Consider the following 18,108-nt stretch of genomic DNA (forward strand, 5'->3'; position numbering starts at 1 on the left):
GTATAGAGAAAGCCTGATGTCCTGTGGTCTTCCTTAATGACAACCCATTTTCAAGAGACTATAAGCTACTCAACAGAGAACATTCTACTAAGGATCTTAATCAGATTCTGAGAAAATTCACACTCAAAATAAACAATATGCCACTAAAACCAAAACAATGTAGGTATTAGCAGCTATACAAAAGGTTAGCGTCAATCTGATGAATCATTTCTAAAATGATGAAAGTATAATTCCTTGAAGTGCTTTCTATTCAAGCCAGAAAATATATAAAGGTAGGAATCATTTACCAAGCAGGTTGGCTGAGATATTTTTCTTCATTTTACACCTCCTTGTTTGATTCTATGCAAATATCAAACTAAGAATGGCAAAAATGAGTCTTTCTTCCTACATATTGATACTAACTTTTGTCTTGTTTTCTCAAGGTATTTTACTTTCAGCATCCAAGTCCATAAGAAATTTAGAAGATGACATGGTGTTTAATACATTTAGGCTGGGGAAAGCCTTCCAGAAGGAAGACACTGCCGAAAAATCAGTTGTTGCTCCTTCCCTGGAACAATATAAAAATGATGAGAACAGTTTCATGAACGACGAAGAAAACAAAAATTCAAAGGTAAGTGGCAGTGTGACTCGTCATTTATTTCAATGCAAATTGTGTTTATAAATCCTCTGAAAAATAAAACTGATGCTTTTATAAACAGAAGCATATGCAAATAGTCACAGTATACATTAGGGCAACTGATACTTCATACATACCAGGTGGTTCTTCCATTCTGGAGGACACTTCTTATCTAAAAGTTTTTGTCTTTCCTATAAACTTGTATCTAAAGTATTTTTAAATACAGTGCAATGAATCTATGAATTTATCAATAAGAATACTATACAATTGTATTATAATTCCATTCCCAGTAAGACAGCTAAAAAACAAATCAAACTTCTCTTTACAGAACACAGGCTCCAAACATAATTTCTTAAATCATGGTCTGCCGCTGAACCTTGCTATAAAACCTTACCTTGCACTAAAAGGACCTGTAGCCTTTCCACCTGAGAATGGAGTTCAGAATACTGAATCAACACAAGAAAAGAGAGAAACTGGGGATGAAGAAAATTCAGCTAAATTTCCTATAGGAAGGAGAGATTTTGACAGTGAGTAGTCTTTTTAAAATTCAATTCTTTCATTCTAACACCATAAAATAGAACTCCGAAATTAACTGAATTTGGATTCAATCACAACAAAATCAAATAAGTCCATGCTTCAATTATAGATGATATTAAGTGACACCTGCCAAAAAATATGGAATGAAAGAGCACTTAGTTATTATAATTTGGATTTAATCAGAATCGGTTACACTAGAACCATTTTTTTTATTCCTAATAAACTTTGTGTGATAACTATAGTCCTTTAAACAATTTAAACTTTTTTTTTTCCCCTTCAGTGCTCCGGTGTATGCTGGGAAGAGTCTACCGACCTTGTTGGCAAGTCTGATACCTGATGGTCCAAATCATCTTTCCAGAAGAAAATAAAAGCATGTAATTGCCAATGGGAGGAAAGTCCTCAATGTTATTATAACTTGTGTACTATGTTTAATGTCTGTTTTAAAAGAAAGTAGTGTCAAGGTATATCAGTAACCTAATGATATGCTTTTTCTGTGCATTAAACTTTGTGAAAATTCTGCATAATTATGGCTTGCTAGTATTTTTGAACAATGCTTACTTACTAACCCTACATACACTCCAGACCAAAATAAGAAAGCAGCATAATTTACATCTTGATCTCTTAAAACTTAAGTATGTCTTTGGTAAATGGTTTCATATATATCTATAAATCTAAAGCACATAAAAGAGAAATTCATAGTCTAAAAAACTGAGTTAACTTTGTCTGGCCAATAATCAACTTGCCCGTGGTGGTACATTTATTGCCTTTTGCTACTCTGGCTAGTCTGCCATCCAGTTTATTCTGTGAATCGTTTGATGTCTTAGATATCTTCACATTTTTAGGTTGAGGTGGCTCATTTCCATTATCACAGAAAATATTTTCAACATCCAAATCCACATGTTTCCTTTTTGAACTTTTACTTCCTGCCTGATTATTTGATTTTGTTGATAGTTTCTCATTTTTGCTTCCATCCAGATAAACATTTCCAAAGCTTGTTCCAATTGTTGATCTTCCAACAGATGAATTTGTACCTTTTGTCATGCAAGATGAAAAAGGGAAAGGAATTATATATTATTTAGTATTATTATCATGAAAGCTTTACAATAAACTTTTTAAATGGCTAAATATTTAAAATGTATTAAAAATAAAATAATGCTATACATTATATGATTAACAAATACAGATACATTATTATCACATTACTTTTCATTTTACCACACCACCTTTGTTTCTGGCTAATAATCAGTTTGTCATCCTTACCAACAAATATTTGAATACATGACACATTTAACTCTTAAACAAATACTACAAATTATTTCTAAAATACATTTAGTTAAATCAAATTGTGTCCTATTCCTATCCAAAGATTTGTACTTACATTTAACTTTTTAAATAAACTCAGGTCTTTAAAAATATAAACCTTTACATTTCATGGTACTTTGCGAAAATAATCTAGCTTCACATAGGTTAAGACCAATTAGTAGACTAATTAAATCGTAATTTAATTGCTCTAATAAGGTCGATTACCAGAAAGGTCATTTTCCGTGCGTAGAACATCACACAAAGGCTTTGATGCTGAATTAACATTCTTCCAATTATCCCTGCTTATCATGCAGTCATCTTTATAAGTACAAGCAAATTGGGATCTCATTAAAGTTTGCTTCATCTGGTAACAGAAGGAAAGAATAAAATATGCAATTTGTTCATTATTTTGATTTTTTAAATGTAGATAGATAGATAGATACTCCATGACATTCAAGGTATAAAAATAATTTCCCTTTGAAAATCCATTATTCATTGGGATTTTTTTTTTTTTTGAGTCGAGGTCTCACTATGTCACCCAGGCTTAAGTGCAGCAGGGATCAAGGCTCACCACAGCCTCTACCTGCTAGGCTCAGGTGATCCTTTTGTCTCAGCTTCCTGAGTAGCTGGGACTATACAGGTGTACACCACCACCGCAACACCTGGATAATTTCTTTATTTTTTTGTAGAAATGAAATTTCACTATGTTGACTAGGCCAGGTTTGAACTCCTGGGCTCAAGTAATCCCTTTGCCTCAGTCTCCCAAAGTGCTAGGATTACAGGCATGAACTACTGCGCCCAGTTGGGAATGTCTTTTCTTTTTTTTGAGGCAGGGTCTTGCTCTGTTGCCCAAGTTGCAACGCAATGCCACTATCATAGCTCACTGCAATTTGACTCATGGGCTCAAGCAACCCTGCTGCCTCAGCCTCCAGAGTAGCTATGACCACAGGTGCGTGCCATGGTACCCAGCTAACTTTTTTTTTTTTTGAAGAGACAGGGGTCTCACTATGTTGTCCAGGCTGATCTCAAACTCTCGGCCTCAAGCAGTCTTCCTGCTTTGGCCTCTCAAAGTGTTGGTACTATAGACATGTGTCACCGTGCCCAGCCAATTAGGAATTTTTAACATTTATGTTTCATAGTTTAAAAACTCATTCACTGCTATGGCTAGCATTTTTGTTCTTTTCTGTGATACTAGCTTAATGTATATTTTTGATATTTTTCTGTAACAGTTTTTTAAAAAATCAATTTTAGATTCTTCATGGGGCTTTGTAACACATTCCTGTGTCTAGGTTGCTTTAGAGAGTCAGTTGTAATAAAAGTAAAATAAAAATACACAATACAACTTCAAAGTACTCTCCATTTGATGCAATATACCTGTTGAGACAATTTTTCCACTGCTTAAAACGGTTTTGAACTCATCAATTTTGATGCCTTTTACTGTTTCTGCAGTTTTTGTTTCACCTCTTCCACATCGGCAAAATGTCTCCCTTTGAGGACTTTTTTCAACCAGAGTAACAGAAAAAAGTCACTGGAGGCAAGATCAGGTGAAAAGGGAGGGTGAGGCCTAGGGGTCATACCATTTTGGTCAAAAACTGCTGAACACTCAGCATGGTGTGGGCAGGTGTGCTCGTTAATCATCCATCATGAAATGAGCAACCTCACTGAAAGAACCACCTCCCCCCAGAAAAAATTCCCTGAAGCTGAACGCGGCCTGTCACAACTATGCTAGCTGGTACACTGCTGCCGATGGGTTCCTAGAACACTGACCTAGTGGGGGAAGCATGTACTGCAAGGCGCCCACCCTCCAAAAATCAATTCTGTTTTATTGGGGGGTCCCCATTGTACATAATCATAGAAAAATACAAATTCTTCATTGAAAAAAATACACAGAGCACAATTATTTTGGAAAAAAATAGTATATGAAGCAAGAAATTAGGGAAGGGAGAATTGCTAAGATAAAAAAATAACAGAAGAAGTAAAAAGAAACAAAAAGGGAAAACTAGCAAAGAAATAAGCTGCAAGATAAAACAAAATGGTGTTGGAAAGGCATCATTTCTTGAGTATTTAGGAAAATAAGATAGATGATTCAATATATCATTTTCGAAAGAGTTCCAAGTAATTTAATGGCCCAAAATCCAAAATATACTCTTGCATTTATCTTCAAACATCATATAGAGGGGCCTAACTTTCTATTAAATAAGAATAAATTAGAAAGATAAGTAATTTTTAACCATTGGAAAATACACAAAAAAGGTAGTTTTGGAAATATATTCTGCAAATACAAAACCAACAAGCTGGTTTAGGAATAGAAATTAGTATCAGAATAAAGTAGCTTACACAGATAATGCAAATTTCAACAATTACAACTGACATGTAATATCATTCAATTATAATACCATGATTTTACCACATAATTAGAAGTCAGCTCAAATCCTTTTCAGAAATAGACAAAGTTTAAATTTCAAATAATTCAATATAGAGGCCTTCAACAATTCAAAAATCGTTGTCAAAAACACCTCAAAGTATCACTACATTGCACTGAACATTACTTAAGAGTATTTATAGATAAAGCTCATGAAATCTAAAACAGCATCACTTCACATTATATATTCAGTAGTTATTTATTGTTGTATATTCAGAGATCGGTGCATTAATCCACTCAGATGTTTGTAAAGATAATGGCAGTGAAATCCACTGACTATGGTTTAAAAGAAATTAGAATAATCTCCTGTCCAGCTGCTTCATAAAAACAAGTTTTCTTAGGATGACAAATTTTCTATCTTTCTGATTAGTGGGATCTGTGAGAGCCTCCATCTCATCTCCCAGATTACTAAACATCATGTTTCATGTGCTTGAATGCAGCATTAGACAACTGGAGTTTGTTGTTATCTTCCATTTAAGCACAAAAATGCACAAAATTGAAAAAAAATGTGGCAATTTACAAGATCAAAAGCTTATTTTTTTAAAAAAAAGGTAAACAGAATAGGCTCTAATGGGAGTACAAACTACTACCTTTATAAATCCCCACAAACATACTTTATAACTTCTACCACAAGATGCCCTAAAATGTAACTGAAGGTTTTTAAATAGCTTTTTTCTGGACTTTAAAAAAATGCTATAACTACAAAATTAAAGCAGTTGATAAAGTTCTTAAATTTTTAGCCGTTGCTTACTAGACTCTGGTGTGGCCACGTGCTCTTTCAGCTATGGCAGTCACCATGTTTCCTGGCTTTGGCCTCCTTCCCTATCTTGGGGAGGTGAATCTCTTTTCTCTCTCTCTCTCTCTCTCTAATTTACTTTTTAAATAAACTATATTTTCCAATCTAAAAAAATTTTGTATAAAATGAACTCTATATTATATCATATCATTACTGTAATAACATTATCCATAAAATTTTATTTCCACCTGCAAAACCAGCACTATCTTTTGACATTATCTTTTCGCACATTTTTTTCATTTTGCCAGAGTCACTGCTTATAGAGAATTATACACCTATTGCTTGTAAAGAGTATGGTAAAACCATGCAAGCAAATAGATGCTGAGTGGCGGGCTCAGATCACTCCCTCTTACCCAGATAGGGATGGTACATACAGTGGCTTGAGAGATGCTAGCCTCCCGTGACAAAATCTTCATCAGCACCACCCATAAAACACTCTGAATAAAAATACAACACTAAATATCAGCTATACCATTTATACAGAAAACTAATGTTTCCTCAATCTCATGTTTAGCATGAATAAAAACTTCTTTAGAATGTTTTGCCATTTGTATTATTTTTTAACAACCAATCTAAGTAAAAACCTTTGTTTGCTGTGTAAATACAGTCACAATAAGCACCACAGCTCTCCTTACAACTAGATTTCCTCACTTCAGGGTCTCCTATAGAGAAATTTTAGAGCCCACTCCCCCTTAGAGAAATTCTAGAGCCCTCAATGACCACGGGACATTCTCAAAAATCTAGAGTTACAAGGCAATGGATTCCTAAAGATGAGAACAGGTTCAGATATAAAAGGAAAATAGTTAGCCACTTTATTTACCATGAAAAATACTATTTATAAACATACCAAAACATGAGAAGAAACGCAAAAGAATCCCTTTTGCACATTAAAGATTTTTAAAATTTTTATAAAAGATTATATACAGATTTTCTCTTCTCTGCCCTGTACAAAAATCTCTATCAGTTATCATTTATTAAGTCCCAACTGTATGATAGGCACATAGTATACCAAAGAGATCTCTAGAATGCTTCTATAGTCACAAAGACATTCTACTTATAAAATCTGCCATTTACACACACTGAAAAGAATAACAAATAAATTAGATAACAGAAGCAACACTGAAAAGATTTTAGAAGGCTAGAATTCTAAATAGAAAATAATAAGATGAAAATGAATGGAGATAAACAAAGTCCTGTATTTAAATTCATAAATATTAATTACAGATGTACAGAATGAGGAGAACCTGACTTAAAAATTACATTAAAAAAGACTTAGAGATTTTAATTGATCATGAACTTGACTGGAGCCAACAGTATGATGTCCAGCTAAGAAAGCAGTACAAAAAGAAGATGTGATGGGAAAAGCACCAGATTTGCAACCCAAAGACCTGACTTCTAATACTGGTCGGTCTGTTACTTATTAACTAGATAATCTTAGATAAACCACTATACCTCTCACTTACCCACACATAAGTGGAGACAATATTTATCTCACAGAGTTATCAGAATTATACGAAGCTTAAAATATTTAAGAGTCATATAAATTTTAGAGATATATGTAGATACTATTTGTCATTATTGAAATAACATGTCTGAAGAGAGTATTCCTGTAAGAATAAGATCTATTGAATTAGATATCTCAGGATCAGGCCAATTCTAAAATAAGTCTAGAAATGCAGCTCAAAAATGAATTTACAATCAGTTTCTTCACTTTAATTATTAATATAATGCAAGCTACATTGGTTTATATTTATAACTTAAAAGAGACTGCTTTTCCTTTGTTCATAAAAGTTGAATTTTTCTGCACAAGATTAGTAGTACATAGAATGGAGATTACTTCCTGCTGCAAATCTTTCAAATCTCTCTGTGTATTTGATTTGGAATCACAAATAAGCAAAACAATTCCCTCTTGAAAGTGCTTTTGAAGTACTAAACAACTAAGAATAATGTCCAGATTCATACATGGCTGTTAAAATCATTTCATGTTCAAGTCACATGAGAGAAACAAATTGAAAGTATTCCTTTGTAGAGTGATCCCCCCCCCCGGAAAAATTTCTGTCCACAGTAAAATTGCAATGAACTTCAAACTTGCCAAGAATTGGAAAAGTTATTTTGCCACAAGCTCTTTTTAAATTGAAATTATTAGTAAGTTCCCGGTTTGAGGAAAATAGTTCTCCACATAGGAAAGCCTGACTCCAGTTAAATTAAGACTAATGAGTCAAAACATTGAAAAGTTGCAGACACCCTCAGAGTTAGCTGCTTTAATAAGAAAATGGAAGCTCTAAGGCTCCATTATACCAAAAAACTCATTAACAAATTTGAAAAATAAAATTATTCTCAATGTATCTATTAAATGTAACCAAAAATAAGTATTATATCTTTTTATTTTTGCATTATCACATTTTCAAAATAACAGCGATCTGGTATCCTTAATGGCATATGAATTTATAAATATATCAAATAATCTATTTCTTCATCAGCAAAATTCCATATACTCTGCTAATTGCAGAAAGACAATATTTTTGACCTAAAAAGTAATATTATCTTTTTAAGATCTTTTATTGTAATTCCTATGCCTTTATTTACTCTTTGGAGGTAGTATAAACATTAAAGTCTGACACCTGAATATAAACCCTTGCTCTGCTATTTACTAGCTGTATGGTCTGGAAAATTCCTTCTAGAGTTGAGCAAGGATTAACTGGGTTGAGGACTAGAAATGTCCCATTAAATACCTGACATGTAGTAGGTACTCAGTAAATCCTGACCCGTTATTCAGCTAAAACAAATCTGAATTTAGTTCAATCTAACACAGACATTCCTTTTTCTTTCTAATGGAAAATGCTGCTCACTCCCTTAAAGTCTCTGCTTAATGTCACCTCTCCAGGAGACCTCTACTTACTATCCTATTTAAAACCAAAACATACACAAAGGAATCCATGCTCCTTAGTTCTCTACCCAGCTTTATTTCACTCCACAACACCGATAACCTTCTAATATATCATATAATTCACTTGTTTGTTTTTGTCTGCTTCTCTCAACTAAAATATAAACTCTGTGGTCCTCCCTTCCCCACTGGGTGAAAAGTTCCCAAGGCCTCAGTGGGGCCCTCCAAAAGACTGACTTTCCTTTCAGATCCTCTTAGCACTGGTCTCTTCTAGGCTCAAGGGCTGATTGTGTTTACAGCAGGGGTGATGGGTGTTGGGGTGCAACACCTCTTGGAGTGTCCTTCAGAATATGAAACAAAACCAGGATTGAAAGGGTGGAAAGGGTTGAAAGGGGAGGCCAGGAACTTCCATTTGTTTTCTTGCACCTCAGTCTCATTTGGGGGAGCCTTGTCCATGAGAGCAGACGGGAAGAAGGGTTTGTCTGGTTGTTCACTGATGTATCTCCAATGCCTAGGACAGAACCTGGTATCTGGCGGCACTTGCACTTAATGTTTGCTGGATGAATTGATTAATGAAGTAAAACTACAACAGGCTATAACAAGTATATACAGAAGCTATGAGGGAAGAGAAACCAAGAGCAGGCAAAAGCTTGGAGGTGGAAAACAGACTCTATCCCCTTTCAAAGAGAGTAAGAAGACCACGTAATTGTATGCTTGTATCAAAATATCACATGTACCTCATAAGTATGTACAACTAGGTATGCATCCATAACAATTAAAATTGAAAAACTTAAAAAACAGGGATGAGAGAAGCAGACTTGTGAAGAACAGCTAAACGGCTCCAAGGATGCAAGCTTTGAAGCAGAAAGATACATACAGAGTAAACTCGACTCTGCTCAATGGGAAAGGAAGCCAGTTGGTACAGAAGACAGAAATACACATGCAGAGAAAAGCTAAATCACATTTAAATACAAAGAACCATGCAGCTGAAGTCCTTAAGCTGCTTTACATCCACCATTCATTTCTGAGTTCTTAAATATTCTGCCTTTCTCAGGTTCTTATGTACAAATCCTTACAATAAACCCCAAAGAAAAATTACTCTATTCCTTAAAACCCTGAAAGGCACACTTTTCTTAATCTTATCCCACATTATTTATTCACTGTTATTTTGTGCAACTATCCTGCACACGTCCTCTTTACACCAGCAAGGCAACTTAATACTTTCATCATCAGGGTGTTTGCTCAAATACTTTCATCAATACTTTCATCATCAGGGTGTTTTATCCTCAGTCTCTCTGCCTATTCAAATCCTATTTATTCTAATCTCTCACCATCATTTCCTCTACTTAATATATGTCTCTAGTTACTGTATTTATGCGTACCTTTAATCCATTAAAACGTCACTATTTAATATGCTAGCCATGTGTGGTTAACTAATTAAACCTAAATAAAATTTAAAATCCAGTTCCTCAATTGCAGTGGCCGCACAAGTGTTCAACAGCCACGTGTGGCTAGTGCTCTCAGTAATGGACAGATGCAAGACATTTCCTTTACTACAGAAAGTTCTACTGGAAAGCACTGCTCTAGAGCAAAGCTTTACAATGTGCCCTGAGGCACATTCACAATGTCCTGGGATGTTCTTCGGTTTGCTGGGACAACACATTTGGAAACCATATGCGCCTTTATATCTGTAAAGGAAACCCTGCATTTGTTCCCCCTCCTTTTCTAACTGCTAGCTAATAACCTGATGTGAACTAAGCTTTGAAAAAATGATCAAGCCGGGCTCGGTGGCTCAGCCTGTAATCCCGCGCCTTTGGGAAGCTGAGGTGAGTGGATTGCCTGAGCCTGCGGGTTCAAGACCCGCCTGAGCAGCGAAACCTCATCTCTACAATAAATAAAAAACAAAAAAACAAAAAAAATCAGCCGGGCGTGGTAGCACACGCCTGTAGTTCCAGCTACTTGGAAGGCTGAGGTGGAAGGATCGCCGGAGCCCAGCAGGTGAGGCTGCGGTGGCCGGGAGCGGCCACTGCACTCCAGTCTGGGCGACAGAGTGAGACTCCAACTCAAAAAAAAAAAAAAAAAGAAAAAATGATCAATATATCGTTAATACTATTTCTACCTTATTTTATCCTCTTATTCTGGGACTCCAATTAGGCATATGTTAGACTTTTTCTCTGTGTCCTGCTCTTCTTTTTTCCTTTTTTATTCTTTTTTCTGTCTTTACTCCAGTTTGGAGTTTTTAAAAATTATCTGTCTTCAAGTCCTATCTAATGTTGTCTCTGGTCTGCTATTAAATCCATCTAATAAGTTCTTAATTTTAGACAATGCTTTTACAGTTCTGGAATGTCTATATTGGGTCTGTTTTATAGATTTTAATACTCTGCAGAAATTTTCACACTCACCATTTTTCTCATTTTATGTTAATTTCTTTTTGATTCCTTGTCAGCTAATTCCAGTATGTGCTCTTTGTGAGTCTCCTTCTATTGTTAAATGTTTTCTCTTAACAAATCTTCCTGCCTCCTCTCATGTCCAATGTATTTTATTTCATGATGAATATTGCATATAAAGGAACTATAGAGGCTCCAGATGATATCTTCCAACAAGAAGGGCTTTCCTTTTCTCTGTTAGCTGACAAGTCCTTAGGAAGGACTGAGAAATGCAACACAGTCAAGGACTGAGCTGGGTCAGAACTGGGCTGCCGTCTTCATAACTCACACTTGACTTCTGGTTCTTACCTCTTCCTTGGGGCTGTCCCTCCTAGGCTTCACCTAGAGCCTTGTGGGGGATCTCTAGCACCACTGGTCTGGAAGTCTAGGGGATTCCATCTGGTTTTCAGAGGTTTCCACGCTATGCTCTTTGGCCTTCCACTCTACTTCATTTCCAAATGTAGAAAATCTTGAAAAAGGAGACCACTCGTGTTTGAGGCAGGCCTCACTCCTCAAGTGGAACTTTGCTGTCTAAATGCCTCACGACCACAGGTGACCTTACTGTATTTAGGCTCCTACCTCTCAGACAACTACAAAATTCACAATAAGTGTCCCAGGTGAAAACAACTGCGTTTAGGACTCCTGAAGTTTCCAAATTGTTGCCAGCCCCCTAAGACATCCAAACACTTTGTCGGTTTCTCACTCCCTCAGTAGAGTTCCTTCTCATGGGCAACAAACCCCAGGGAAAAAACAGCTGATAATAGACCACTTACCTCAGAAGAACCTTGACTTCTCCGGATTTTGCTTACACAGCTCTTATGTCTTTAAAATATATTTTCCCAACCTAGCTGCCTCTTATTGTTTTTGTTATTGCGGAAGAAATGGCATCCTGTCATGACCTACTGTATCTTCATAAGGAACAGAAGTCTGCAAGTGACTCCTTGATTCTGTTCCCTCCTTATCTGAGAGTATTTCATTTTCTCCTCAGAATTCCATTTTGACGGCTGCAGATTTTCTGTTATCCCTCATTTTTCTGTAGCCTGAAGAATGGTAGAGACAGGTAGTCTAAAACCATTCCTGGGTTCTGCATTCTCCTCTGAGAGTATATTACTATCAGAAGGTTCACTTCATCTAGGTAGGGATCGCATTCCATGTAAGTGAGAGGAAACGCTTGGATACTTGCCCCAATTCAGTACGCAGCACTAGAGCCTTCACTTTCCTCAGTGTGTAAGTCCCAGGGGTCACTTTCCTCATTCTGTCGACATTAATATCTACTTGTCACTTCTACTGTTTCTCTGACAAAAGAAAAAATACGGCCACACACTTTAGTTGGCTCCTCCATTTTGAAAATATCAGTGGCAATCCTCAGAATTTTGTTAACTCACTATTGCTGTATCTGGGGACTATGGCTAGATTCAACTGCTAAGTAATGCGATGCCTCTTCACTCTGAAATCTTCAGCATCTTTCCTTGGCTATCATTTTTTAAATTCATTGCATCTGATTATATTATTCTTTGCTGTTTGGTCCTGGTGATTGTTTTTGTTTATTTTTTATTATTTTGTACCAATTTTAAGTATCCAGGGAAGAAAAGTCTATGAGCTAAACTCAATTTACCAATTTAACTTAGCTTTACTCCATTTGCAAACATCCTGTGGATTAAATTTGGTTATATAACTAAGAATGTTCTAATACCATGAACTTTGGACTGCCTGGCTGCTTATGAAAGTAACCAACTTCTAGCGAGTCTAGTTTTTCATATGAAGTTCTAATTTTCACTGTCCCAACTGCTCCATATTTTAAAGATCTTGTATCTTTCTGATCAGCTTACTTTAGTAATTACGTGAATAGATGATGATTATTATGACATACATATACATGGTGAAAAAACAGTAGATACAGAAAAAGATCTGTATATATGATTTTTCAGTTGTGTCTAATGTGCAAAATACTGTTAAGCCCAAGCTGGAAAGACTAACACTGGTTAATATACAGGGTTTAAGGAGGTATCTCCCTGAAAAATCATTTAATAAAAAGGTATAGGGGTACTTATGACTTATTTAAAGTGTTTAGAAACTGGAGGTAAAAAACTGGGAGAAAACATTCTCTAGAGGCTCCCATCAAAACCATGAAAGTTCAAGGGTACCTGTATAATGATCATTTGTATACCTAACCCTGAATTGTACCTCACATCTTCAAAATAAAAAAAATTTTTAATAAAATGAAAGTTTGGGAAGAACCTTCGGGTTTCCTTGGCAAGAAAATTTATTTGACCATCATAAACAAGTTTCCTGATATGCTACAGTGGGAAATAAAAGTTGGGAACCTAAAATGAGTATATTAATGAACAGTTGCCAAAGTGGTTTCATAGGATTTTATGATCAAAAGAGCATCTATTCCTATTTATAGATAAGAAAACTAAAATCTAAGAAGAGTTCATTTGCTCTGTATAACAATGACATGAATATTTCATAATCAAGTACATCAAAATTCTAAGTTATCTAATATTTTCTCCCTTTGAAATGCTCATTCCAAGAGAGTATTTCCAGCACAGACCAGATATTTCTTCCATGACTTAAAAAAAAAATTGTATGCCAAAAGAGCAAAGGTAACAGCATAAGATGATAAACTGCCAAATTACTCTTCCATAGTAACTTTTTGTTATTCCAACAAGTACTCTACCTAGTTATGATTCAGTTGTATACCGAGCTAAACTATTTTCATACTTTACTTTTATGCAGTGTACTATAAAACTAAACACCAATTCTTTCCTTTCTGTATTGCCATATAGTCTCAGAGCTGTGCAGATGAGGCCAGCTCCGCTGCTAAGAAACGTAAGCATAATCCCGCGCCTTTGGGAGGTTGAGGTGAGTGGATTGCCTGAGCCCACGGGTTTGAGACCCGCCTGGCCAACTTGGCGAGACCTCATCTCTACAATAATTCAAAAACTTAGCTGGGCGCGGTAGCACATGCCTGTAGTTACAGCTACTTGGAAGGCTGAGGCGGAAGGATCGCCAGAGCCCAGCAGGTAGAGGCTGCGGTGGCCAGGAGCGGCCACTGCACTCCAGTCTAGACGACAGAGTGAGACTCCAACTCAAAAAAAAAAAAAAAGAAAAAAAGAAACATAAGCAATGTAATTCTAACTCCATTAGTATCTAACCATGGTTTTACAAACTGATATATAATATTTCATGGCAGTTATAAAACCTCAAATGAGTTGTTTTCCATATCGTTAAACAAGACTGAGTTAGATTATGTCTCTTCTGTTTCCCAAAACTTTCTAAATGTGTCTATACATTTCATAGCAATTAGTAGACCCTTAACAATTTCTTTTTTAAAAAACCTTCTTATTGTTCAGATAGGCTTCTGAAAATTTTGATTTACTTAGTTCTACGAAAATATACCAATTATTTTTAAGTCAAACTATTTATTGTCAATATCTATGGCAGAAAAATTAAAGAATATATATGTTACATTTCTGTTTCTACTATATCCAAAGGATAGAAATTTTAAAAAAAAACAAAAAACGTTTCCCTTGAATACAAACACTTATATTAATATAATATAGTTGACAAATTTTATTCAGATAAAAACTGTAGCCGGGCTCGGTGGCTTAGCCTGTAATCCCACGCCTTTGGGAGGCTGAGGTGAGTGGATTGCCTGAGCCCGCGGATTCGAGGCCCGCCTGGGCAGCGAGACCTCATCTCTACAATAAATCAAAAAATCAGCTGGGCGTGGTAGCGCATGCCTGGAATTCCGGCTACTTGGAAGGCTGAGGCGGAAGGATTGCCGGAGCCCAGCAGGTCGAGGCTGTGGTGGCCGGGAGCGGCCACTGCGCTCCAGTCTGGGCGACAGAGTGAAACTCCAAATCAAAAAAAAAAAACTGTATAAATCTGAATGATGTATTCCACAGGTATTAGTTACTAACAACTACTAATAACCAATAAAAAGATGAAACACGAATAAATAAACTAAATGGGGTTGGGGTTTGTAGATGAAACTGGTATTAACAGGTGATAATTCAGCTATGCAAATTTGAACTAAATTTCCAAATTAAAAAACAAAGGACATACAAATTGCAGTTTTTGTTATATCAAGATGAGTAATTACTTGATAATTTAATAATTTAAAGAAAATTGTAAGTTTTATATAAAAATTTTATTTAATAAATTCCAACTATAAAATAGTGTCTGGCACATAAGTAGACACTCATTCTATTTAGTGTAAAAGAATACAGTATAAAAGTATATATGAAAAAGCCATGTCTTCCTTATTTTCCCCTTCATTCATTCAACAGAGATTTATTAAACACAATAGCAATTGCTAACTTCTTTTAGGTACAGTGAACTAAATAAACCAGACACAGATTAGTCAACATTGTATAGAAGGAAAGTCTCTGTATGTCAACTGTCATAACTCACTTTCCATTTAATTCCTATTCTGCTATGTGCATGTATATTTATAATATCAAGCTCAGCATTGTATTTATTTCTTCTAAAAATAAAAGAATGTTTGTCATTTTCATGGCAGTATATTAAACTGTACCTTAATTTCTTTCTCTTGCAGTGACTTACAGATGCGTTCTCTTAGGGGTTTCACTGATGAATTATTCACTTGTGTAGGAGATCTATGTCAAAAAAAAAAAACGGCAAAAACTTACAGCTCTGGTCTCTGAATGTTTGTTATCCTCCAATATTCATGCTGCAATTTAATCCTGAAAGCAATGCAGATATACCTCAACTTGCAATTAGGTTGTATCCAGATAAGTGGAAAATACTGTAAGTCAAAAATGCATGTATTACACTTAACCTATCAAACATCATAACTTAGACCAGCCTACCTTAAACGTGGAATTAGTTGGGATTAGTACATCCCGATATTAGCTGGGTGAAATCATCTGGCAAAACAGTACACTGTATAGTATTGGTTATTTAATCTCATGATCACATGGTTGTCTGAGAACTGCAGGTAACTGCCACTGCCCAGCATTGTGACAGAGTATTGTACTGATATTTCCAGCTCAGAAAAAGATCTAAATTCAAAATTTGAGGTACAGTTTCTACTGAACTGTATAGATAGATTTCATACCATCATAAAGCTAAAAAATCATAAATCTAACCTCATAAGTCAGGGGTCAACTGTAGTAGTAAGAGGTGGGGCCTATAGGAGGTGATCAAGTGATGAGGACTCTACACTGGAGAATGGGATTAGTGCCCTTATATAAGGGTATGAAGGAACCTGTCCGGCCCTTTCTGTTCCTCGGCCTTTCCAGCCATGTGAAGATGTAGCAAGAAGACACCATCTATGAAAAATAGGTCCTCACCAGACACCAAGTCTGCTGGCGCCTATATCTTAGACTTCCAGACTCTAGAACTGAAAAAATTTCTGTTACTTACTCATTACCTAGTCTAAGGTATTTTATCATAACAGCCTGAACACACTGAGACACTTACAAATCAAAGTAACTTTTAAACTAGTATCCTTCGATTCTCTACCCAAAAATGCAGTGATAAAGGACAACTGAATCTACTTGTTTATAATACAGTCATGCTCTGCAAAACGACATGCCAGTCAACGTGAGATGTCATACACATGACAGTGATACCATAAGACTACAATGAAGCTGAAAAATTCCTACAAATATTTACCATTGTGCTACTATTTCCTTATACTAAACAGCCACATGCTGTTCAGGTTTAGAACCTAGGAACAAGAGACTATTCCACCTAGGTTTGTGTAAGAACACTATGATGTTTGCACGGTGACAAAATCGCCTAGCAATGCATTTTGATAGATGCATTGCTATTCTTAAACAACACATAATGGTTCTTTATAAAAATGTCAGTATTCCTATTCCGAGAGTCCTAAATATTAATAATTTGCTCAATCAATTAATTCAGCCACTAGATATTTCATGAGCTTCTTCTATTTGTAAAGCACTGTACAAGATATTGCGAAGAACAGAAAGTTGATTCATTCATTGGCCCTGTCTGTATGCAGGCATCTTAAAATCTAGGTAAGACACAAAATAAGATATCTACATAATTAGAACTCAAAATAGTAGGGAAATTCAAAGAGAAAACATAGACATAGTAGGTTCAGAGAAGACACAATGGAGGAGACCTGGGAGTTTGGGAGTCAGACCAACCTATATATCTTAATAAATTAAGCCCTTTTATCTTAATAGAGCCAAGGTCAGAAACCTCTTGACTCAGAATACTATTACATAATAATAAAGGATAGTCTATCATCAGAAAGAATAGGTGACAACCTTACATTGACTAAAATACATACACCTCTATGTCTTCAGTAGTATCATTTTCGTGTAGACCATTAAAAATTTAAAAACCTGGCCAGGTACAAAGGCTCACACCTATAATCCCAGCACTTTGGAAGGCCAAGGCAAGAGGATTGCTTGAACCCAGGAGTTTGAGACCAGCATAGGCAACATAGAGAGATCTTTTCTCTACAAAAAAAATCAAAAAATTAGTTGAGTGTGATGGCATAAATCTGTAGTCCCAGCTACTTGGGTGGCTGAGGCGGGAGTATCATCTGAGCCCAAGAGGTTGAGACTGCAGTGAGCCTGATCACACCACTGCACTCCAGCCCAAACGACAGTATGAGGCCCTGACTCAAAAAATAAATAAATAAAAATAAAAATTTACTTGACCACGGTCTACTCAATAACAACTGAAAAATACTAATAGAGAATACAAACTATAAACAAAATGTGTTTGGATACATGGTTAAGTACAGAAAAACAGACTCAGGCTGGGCATGGTGGCTCACGCTTGTAACCCCAGCACTTTGGGAGGTGGAGATGAGAGGATTGCCTGAGTCTAGAGGTTGGAGACTAAGCCCAGGCAACTTGGTGAGACCTTGTCTATAAAAATAAAAATAAAAAAAATTAGCTGTGTGTGGTGGTACGCACCTGTAATTCCAGCTACATGGAAGGCTGAGGTGGAAGGATGGCTTGAGGCCAGTAAGTCAAGGCTGCAGTAGCCGTAAGCATTCTACTGCATTCCAGCCTGGGCAACAGAGTAGGACTGATTTAAAAAATAAAAATAAGCCGGGCTCAGTGGTTCAGCCTGTAATCCCGTGCTTTGGGAGGCTGAGGTGAGTGGATT

The 18,108-nt window shown here is 36.0% G+C and overlaps 2 protein-coding genes across 2 annotated transcripts in view; one reads left to right on the forward strand and one right to left on the reverse strand.

The window, feature by feature from the left end:
* The first annotated feature begins 271 nt into the window (after positions 1-271).
* On the forward strand, positions 272-1,677 carry PMCH (pro-melanin concentrating hormone). The gene is made up of 3 exons (XM_008065330.2): positions 272-610; positions 945-1,143; positions 1,434-1,677. The coding sequence occupies exons 1-3, from the start codon at positions 362-364 to the stop codon at positions 1,481-1,483; spliced, it is 498 nt and encodes a 165-aa protein (XP_008063521.1). The 5' UTR covers positions 272-361; the 3' UTR covers positions 1,484-1,677.
* LOC103267750 (PCNA-interacting partner-like) overlaps positions 612-18,108 on the reverse strand; it is a 37,277-nt gene continuing 19,780 nt past the window's right edge. The window contains exons 5-7 of the mRNA XM_021716173.1: positions 15,527-15,608; positions 2,681-2,819; positions 612-2,184 (exon numbers count right to left, since the gene is read on the reverse strand). Of these exons, the coding sequence (XP_021571848.1) occupies positions 1,847-2,184; positions 2,681-2,819; positions 15,527-15,608 (559 nt within the window). The 3' untranslated portion in view covers positions 612-1,846. The remainder of the gene's footprint in view (positions 2,185-2,680; positions 2,820-15,526; positions 15,609-18,108) is intronic.

The sequence above is a fragment of the Carlito syrichta genome, unplaced genomic scaffold, assembly GCF_000164805.1.
Source record: "Carlito syrichta isolate Samal-C Ts95f unplaced genomic scaffold, Tarsius_syrichta-2.0.1 Scaffold308233, whole genome shotgun sequence".
NCBI classification, from domain to species: domain Eukaryota; kingdom Metazoa; phylum Chordata; class Mammalia; order Primates; family Tarsiidae; genus Carlito; species Carlito syrichta.